The sequence below is a fragment of the Pollachius pollachius genome (genome assembly GCF_949987615.1).
Source record: "Pollachius pollachius genome assembly, chromosome: 8".
NCBI lineage: Eukaryota > Metazoa > Chordata > Actinopteri > Gadiformes > Gadidae > Pollachius > Pollachius pollachius.
The window spans coordinates 24,545,892-24,554,162 of record NC_136941.1 but is presented as its reverse complement, the minus strand read 5'-3'; the positions used below and the strand labels follow the sequence as shown (position 1 = coordinate 24,554,162).

At 48.3% G+C, this 8,271-nt stretch overlaps 1 protein-coding gene across 1 annotated transcript; it reads left to right on the top strand.

Annotated features, from left to right (window-relative positions):
- Positions 1-476: 476 nt before the first annotated feature.
- On the top strand, positions 477-5,050 carry tspan31 (tetraspanin 31). The gene is given in 7 exon segments (XM_079740705.1): positions 477-651; positions 2,117-2,284; positions 2,773-2,853; positions 3,179-3,319; positions 3,658-3,765; positions 4,349-4,354; positions 4,356-5,050. Coding segments are annotated over 7 exon segments (636 nt in total). The 5' UTR covers positions 477-588; the 3' UTR covers positions 4,425-5,050.
- The last annotated feature ends 3,221 nt before the right edge of the window (positions 5,051-8,271 follow it).

Genomic DNA, 8,271 nt, shown 5'->3' with positions numbered 1-8,271 from the left:
CATAGGTTTGAACCCTTACATCAGTGATTAATCATAGGTTTAAACCCATACATCAGTGATTAATCATGGTTTGAAGCCATACAACAGTGATTAATCATACGTTTGAACCCATACAGCAGTGATTTATCATAGGTTTGAGCCCTTACATCAGTGATTAATCATAGGTTTGAACCCATATATCAGTGATTATAGGTTTGAACCCATGCATGAGTGATTTATCATAGGTTTGAACCCATACATCAGTGATTATAGGTTGGAAGGCGTAGCCTACATCAGTGATTAATCATGGTTTGAAACCATACATCAGTGAATAATCATAGGTTTGAACCCATACAACAGAGATTTATCATATTTATCACTGATAAATATCAGTGTGGAACCCACTCCACACTGATGGGTGGCGTCGAGCCGACCCGTGACGTCATCCGTGTGTCACGCTGACGTCGTCAGCTCCGCTCCCCACTCAGACTGGTGACTTGCGGACTGTTGTTGACTCACAGACTGGTGGCTGGCTACGGACTCGTTCCTCCTCCGGAGCAAGACTTTCACTTTAATCGACTCACTCGCTCCAACCGATAGATAGTGACCATGGTGTGCGGCGGGTTCACCTGCTCTAAGAACGCGCTGTGCTCCCTGAATGTGGTGTACATGGTGAGTACTGCTTTGGCATGGGCTAGCTCCGGGAGCTAACAGCTTTAGCCTAGGCTAACTCCGCGAGCTAACGGTTCAGGACCAGGGCAGGACAATGCAGTGCGACCCTCGCATTCATGCTGCTTTTACTCACAAGCCGCCAGATTCTGTTTGCAAATAACCGTGGGTTCTGCATGTATACACGTCATTTTATCTGGAGCTGGTGCTCGCATGGGCTACCGTTGTGCCAAAGGGCAAGGCTCATTTGACCAAAGTGTGACAGGTCGCTTTAGCTCGTTAGCTCGCAGGCTAGCAGCCTAGCTACCAACGGTAGCTACCTCAGCCCTGCGCTCCCTGTTAGCCGACCTGGTGCTAGCTGGGCTTGGTGATGAAGGGCTCAGACAGACAGACAGACACCAGGTGTGGTGCCTGTCTGTCTGCATGTGTCTGTTTACATGGTGCCTGTCTGTCTGTCTACACTCCAGGGACGCATGTGGAACATTACTCAAGACTGTTAGCTTAATCTGTTAGCTCAATCTGGTGTTGTTGTTGAGCAGCTCGTAGTCCTGTGTTCGTTCACTACGGATCTATTTATCTCTAGTCAGTGACTGACGGCTGGAGTTAACGTTCAATAGTCGGATGTTATTTCGAGGCGGAAACCTGAACACATTGTGCTAATCTTACGTCAGGGGGTCACTTATTGCTTGTGGTGACGTGGAGACACTAGGCGATTTATTGAACAGGCTCAGAGTTCACTATCCAGTCGTGTCCGATGGATTGAATGCTAGCATATGCGAATCCCGGCCACAGACAGACAACAGATGCCTGTCCTAGGATCTGTACCACTGTCCTTGTAAAGACAGGGAATCATCTGACTGACTAACTGGGAATGTGTGTGAGGCTCTCCAAGGGAGAAGGGGACCACTGTTTGTATACAGCGAGGCAGAACTACCAAAGTAGTTCATGCACATTCGTGCTCCTCCGTGTCCGATTATTTACTGTTCCAATGTATTGGAAATGCATTAGTCCAGGATGTGTGTGTCTGAAAATGTGCTGAACTTCATTGTTCAAGATGTGAGGCATTTCCCCCTTTGAAGGAATGTTTTTAAAGCAGGCCTAGTTAGTTTTAGTAGAAATAGGATGTGTTTCCCGGCCACTCTGCCATAAATATATATCATAAAACTCATCCTAGGTGTGACTTCTGACTTAATTCTCAGAATTCTGACTTTTTTCTCAGAATTCTGAGATTAAAGTCAGAATTCCGAGAATAAAGTCAGAACTTAATTTTCTTTTATGTGTGGCCCTAATCCTCTTCCGTAGTTCCCACAGTGAACCCACCCCTGCTTCCACAATCACAGCTCAGCATAGCAGGCCATATATCATCAACAATCTAAGATTTTCATTTTACCGCTGTGTGGAACCACGAGGGCCGTGCCTGTTGTGATTCGGTGAGGAACCGCGGCCTAGAGGGTTTGTTGTGTTTCAGATGGTCGGGCTGTTGCTCATAGCGGTGGCGGCCTGGGGCAAGGGCTTTGGCCTGGTGTCCAGCATCCACATCATCGGGGGGGTGATCGCAGTGGGCGTCTTCCTGCTGCTCATCGCCATGGTGGGGCTGGTGGGGGCCGTGCACCACCACCAGGTCATGCTGTTCTTTGTATCCTTCAAGAGCAGTGCAGCTCTGTAGACATTAAGACAGTGGTTCATGTGTTTTTTAACATTTCTAATTCATAAAATGTTCAAACATTTTCGTATTGTAATCTAAAACGGGTTCACAACCTTTTTTGGTCCAAGGACCGGCATATTCATAAAAAAAATTGGAGGGCCGGTACTCAATTTGAATGCCTTAATTAAAAAAAAAAAAACATCCTGTTGAACAAAGGATTTGGGTGTTTTTCAGGATGATTTATTAATCCTTTTCTGGACACCTCAAACCCCGGCCCTGGTACCGGGGGTTGGGAACCGCTGATCTAGAAAACAGGGAAAAGCCAGCCAAGCATGAGGTTCTGAAGCTGTAATATTTGGTCGTTTTAATCGTGGGACGAACGTTTAACAGTGAGTACAGCGAGTTCCTACAGAAGAGCTAATCCGTTGAGCAGAGAGGATTGCTGTGTAGTGGTTTCCTTCACCGTGACGCCCTCCCAGTACATGGTCATCCTCTTTATCGTCTTCCTGTTCCAGTTCGGGGTGTCCTGCTCTTGCCTGGCCATGAACCGCGGCCAGCAGGTGAGGCACACATCGCCTTCCACTCACCCTTTCACCTTCTGTCAAGCTCTGTGGTCTTTTTTTTATTTCAGGCGTACAAAGAGAAAATGTAAGCCATAAGGTTACGGAAGTAAAGTTTGAGCGTAAAAAGATGCTGTTTCACGCACCTATTGAGGGGCGTCCTCGGTGGGCGAGAATACTCTCCCTGGCTCGGGCTTCGATTTTTCTAGTTTAGCCGACGTAAAATATGTGTGCATACGGCGTCTTACAGTTTAAAGCCAAGGGGAAAGTCGACGGCGTGGTGGCAGCCCTGCGCTGATGCTTGACGTGATGTGCCCTGCTGTAGGTGACCCTGCTGAACTCGGCCTGGGGGATGCTGCACAACAGCACCAAGGGGGAGCTTGAGAACAAGCTCAACTGCTGCGGCCTGCTGGACACCAACGCCACCCATGCACAGTTTGACCTGGACGTCTCCACCTGCAACGCTGTGAGCTTTACACCACCGGCCCTCAGAACACCACGGCCAGGGAATAGTTGTAGACAAGGAAACATGGGCTTTGTACAATCATGAGTGCAAATGTGCGATGGCTCAGGTTTGAGTCTTAAACGGGGACAATATTATGAAGATGTAATCACTCATATTTTTTTCTCCGGCAAATTTTTTGTTAGAAAGTTGATGTCTTTCAGGATTCGAAATGATTCAGTGTTGTCGTTCATTTTCCTTCAAATGGACCCGTGCGTTGTCGTCGTTTTGCCATGGCTACGCACCTGTTGACCTTTGACCCCAGACCCGTAGTACTAAACAGGTTCTCGTCCTCCTCTCAGCCCTGTAAGCGTACCAGCTGCTTACAGTGCGGGGACATGATGCTGGACCACGCCAGCGAGGTGCTGAAGATCCTGGGCGGGGTGGGGCTCTTCTTCAGCTTCACCGAGGTGAGCCTGGCCCCACCCCCCCCCCCCCCCCCCCCCCCCCCCCCCACACTGAGGGGAACGCTGGGGGCCGCGTGGTTAGAGCTGGATCAGAATCCGAGTCCCTTTTGTTACATCTTATTGTACAAGCAAGAGCACAGTTCTTAGGCCGCCACATAGCAGCAACAATGCAAGATAAAGTTAAATAAAGTACAAATAAAAAACGAGTTTGCAGCATAGATCGCAATAATGAATAACAACAAGAGAAACTAAAAGAGTGGTGACGTGCATAATGATAAACTGTAGTGTAAAGTGTTCCAGTGGTAGTGGCAGTGGCACTAGCCCATGGTTGATTTGAGTGCAAAAATGCTTTCCAAATTACCCAAAAAAATGTATTTAAATATTCTGTTGTTGTAGTGTGTGTGTGTGTGTGTGGGGTTTGGTCGTGGATTCCTCCAGGTGTTGTCGTGTGCGTGGGGTTGGTTTAGGGGCAGTGGATACCTCCGGGAGCCGGACTGCTTGGGGGAGTGGGGGGGGGGGGAGGGGGGGGGGGGGGGGGGGGGGAATGGTGCTTGATAACCGATGCTCTGGTGTCTTCCTCCTCCAGATCCTGGGGCGTCTGGCTGGCGGTCCGCTACAGGAACCAGAAGGACCCCCGGGCCAACCCCAGTGCCTTCCTATAGTTGACGCCTCCGAACCCTCCGTCCCCGCTTCCCCCCCCCCCCCCCTCGTCGGAGCAGTCCTGTAGGTCCACTGGTACAGCGTAGAACCCCCTCTGTAGGCAGAACTCATCTGGGCGTCACACCAACTACCAGCACCGGAAGCCTGTCGCTGCTGGATGTAATCACCTTTCTTCAATATTGCCTTTCCCTTTGGTTTTGTGCCAAATTCCCTTACATTGAGTCTGAGGATCCTGGGGACACTCGGTGTGACACTGAGAAGTCTGTCCTGGTGGTGGTGTCCGGACGCCGGCTGGATCTGAGTAGCGGAGATCCCATCGCAGCTCTCTGTAGAGTCTAGCCTCGATTGCATGTGTCCTTGTACATACTCGCCCCACGCCACTTTATTTGCCACAGTTGCGTTTCCTTAGCCAACGTGATACTGCGTCCTCTCTTCTACTAACTGGTATGCCTTCCTCCCAACGCCTCCTCGGTCTGTATCTCACCCACAGTTACCTGTGTGTCACGGCCCAGTGTTGACGGTAGGGGGTGGGGCTGTACCTGTGTGTCACGGCCCAGTGTTGACGGTAGGGGTGGGGCTGTACCTGTGTGTCACGGTCCAGTGTTGACGGTAGGGGTGGGGCTGTACCTGTGTGTCACGGTCCAGTGTTGACGGTAGGGGTGGGTCATGTGTGGGTCGAGTCTATAATGACTGTAGGGGTGGGTCGGTCTATAATGACTGTAGGGGTGGGTCTGTACCTGTGTGTCACAGTCTGATGATGACTGTAGGGGTGGGGTCGGTCTATAATGACTGTAGGGGTGGCTCGTGTGTGGGTCGGTCTATAATGACTGTAGGGGTGGCTCGTGTGTGGGTCGGTCTAATGATTGAGTCGGGGTACCGTGGGACAGGCAGAGCTTTTGAAGGATGGAAGGTAAACATCATGCGTGTGAAGTAATTTATTAACCTGTGTGGATGCTGTTTATTGATCGTTTTCAGACGTGCTGAAGCCGGGAATTCTGAGATTTATTTGGGGGTTTTGGGAGCTAGGTCATTTGAGTAAAACCGGGGTTCAACTCTTTCTGAAACTCGTGAAACTGAGCCAACTCACTGAAACAGCCCCGGTCGGTGGAATACCAAGGTACAGCCGTCTCCATCTTGTACATAGTGTTTTGTATAGTTGATGAACTCCACCATCCAGTAGGAGGCGCTGAGGAGAACTTTCCATCCTTTGTATGTCTGTGTTCCTTTTAAGGTCTGCTTAGCGTACAGTCCTCTGTGAACGGCGTCACTTCTTATGAAACTGGAAGACAGAGGAGGAATTTGGGTGGTGCTGTTGATTTAAATTCATCAGTTCTTTGGGTTCATGACAATAAAATTGTGCTATTCTGTTAACTCTGCTTTAGTACATTGGTCGCCACTGCTGATTCCCTTTCTTTTTTTAATATTTTGTCTTTTTTTGCAAATATATGTTAACTATTGCCATTCTTTAAACAGTGTTAAAATATTTGTGAAAACATTGTATTTGCTGAAATCTATTTAAGTGCTGATCATGCACATTAGGTTACAATGTTTTGATTTTAAGATTTGTACTTATGTAATTATTTGTTGTTCTCCAGTGAAACACTTTCCCGTTGAGAAATTATTGCTTGTATAGTCCATCTTTAGGCTTTTCAGTGACACTACATATCAAATGACCTCCTGTGTGTGAACCTTCATGTTTGCTTGAGGTTATTGCAGTTTCAAATAGCTTTTTAACATTTGATTAGTGATCCATCACTCCATACAGGCACACCTTCTCAAAGGTTTACAAATGTTCTGTATGGGTTTCATTTTTGTCTTAATTTTCAAAATAAATGAAACCTCAAATTGGATTTTGTGTTCATTGGACCAACTACTTGAATCCAAAGCACCTTCCAAGTAGCACCTTCCACCATAAACAAGTAGGAGAATTTGAGTGCAGGTATAAATATGGTAAATGCATATAAACTATTTATTTATAAATGGCTATTTTGTATGTCTTTGACTGCTTGAGTAAAAGTTGAGTTCTAAACCACCACTACATTGATACCAGCTGATTTTATATTGAAATATATAATAATGGATAATGGCAACACAGAATTCCTTGGTCACCACATGATGGCAGTGTGAAGCCTTTCTGAGTCCCCCCCCCCCCAAGACGCCTCGGCTCTTGGATTTATCATTTTGCAGTCAGGTTTCACCTGGTGAATCGAATGCACGATCCAATGTCGCCACCGAAAGAACTGATGGTTTAAGGTGGACTTCAGGGAGCGCAGAGCCACTTAAAAAATGAATCGACTAGCCTGTGGAAACGATTTGATTCACAAGCCGGGCATACATATAAACCCGTTGAACAGAGCCAGCGCGGAGGAGAGGGGGGGGGGGGGGTGGGGGTGGGCGGCTGAGTGCCGTCTGGGAGGGAGAGGGAACGATGACACACATAATGAAGGTACCTTTGCAAAAGAGAGCCCGAAAAATAAGACAAAGCCACTCTCTTCCTTTGTCTTGAAGGGCCAATGGGAGGCAGTCACATCACTTATGTCAGAGCGGGGAAAGGCGTGTTCCAATCCCTGGCTAGATGGCTCCCCTCCTGGCACAGGACAAACAGCTCCGGACCCCAGGAGGTGGGGAGTGTTTTAAGTGAAATGCACCTGCTACGGCCAATCAGAGGCCTTCGGGTCCTGAGACTGTTTTCATCGTGAGCGTGAGTCCGCTGTCCTGCCAGCGGGTCCGAGGGCCGCGCCCCCCCGTGGTCCCTATGTGGTGCATCAGAGGAGGAGCTGTGGAGCCCCACCACCAGGGGAGGGCCATCTGGGCCCCCGTACCCACGTAGCGTCCCAGCTCCACAAGTACAGCTCAGCAGGCGAGGAAGAAAAATCCCCATTCTGTTCTGTTTCTTCCGCTCTCAGGAAGGATGAATTATGAACACATGAATGTGTTGAAGGATCCCGTTGGCCAGTGTTGCGAAAATGGGGATGCTGGAGAAAATAAAGCAGTGAACAGTTCAGATATCAGTTTTTCAATAGAACCGTATGATCTACAAAATCCTTTCTTTAGCCCCTGTTCTGTATGGGAAGCTGCTTGAAGCCACGGTTGCATCGTCGCAGACAGAATCACTGCATCATTTACACACAGGGACCGCCGTCCTGGGAAGGACAGAAGCGCTGATCACTGGATTACCATTTATTATTCTCACAATACACACGCGTCACTGATTTAACTGTATTTAGGGGTACCCTGTAAACGATATAGGATGGGATATCTTAGGTTATGTAAAGGTTTTGTTTCTGCCCATCCTTCATTCATATTCCACGTGTTAATATTTCCCCAAACATACTTTGCTCTCCGACGGAAGATCAACCCTCAACATCCATTGTAAAATCTTCTTTTCATCTGCTTGAAAGAAGGAGCGATTGGGGAGAATAAAGCCGTTCCTAATGGCTCTAGACCGGTTCTCTCAGTGGGATCCACAGGAAGAGGAATCATTCCCATCAGTGAGGTGGAGACAAACAGGTCAATATGGCCTATCAATAATGAAACAGAGCATACTGATAGTCTTCTTGAGGACAGCAGGAGGCACACGTCCTGCTCATACATCAGCCATGAAGCCTTCTACTGCTACAGGTGCAAAGGGCTGAAGATCCTGTGGACCGGCCCCACATTAAATACATTTACAAGGGCAACGTCGGTATACTTGCTATGATTGCTTTCACCTTTGCCTGAATGTAAGCGTCTTAGCACATGTGCTCATTGTAAGCCCAGGGTTAAATGAACCAGTAACGGTGGTAACAATGTCCAGAGCGGGCTGCCTCCTCTATCCTCTGTGGAGGCCATCCGGAAATGAATGAAATG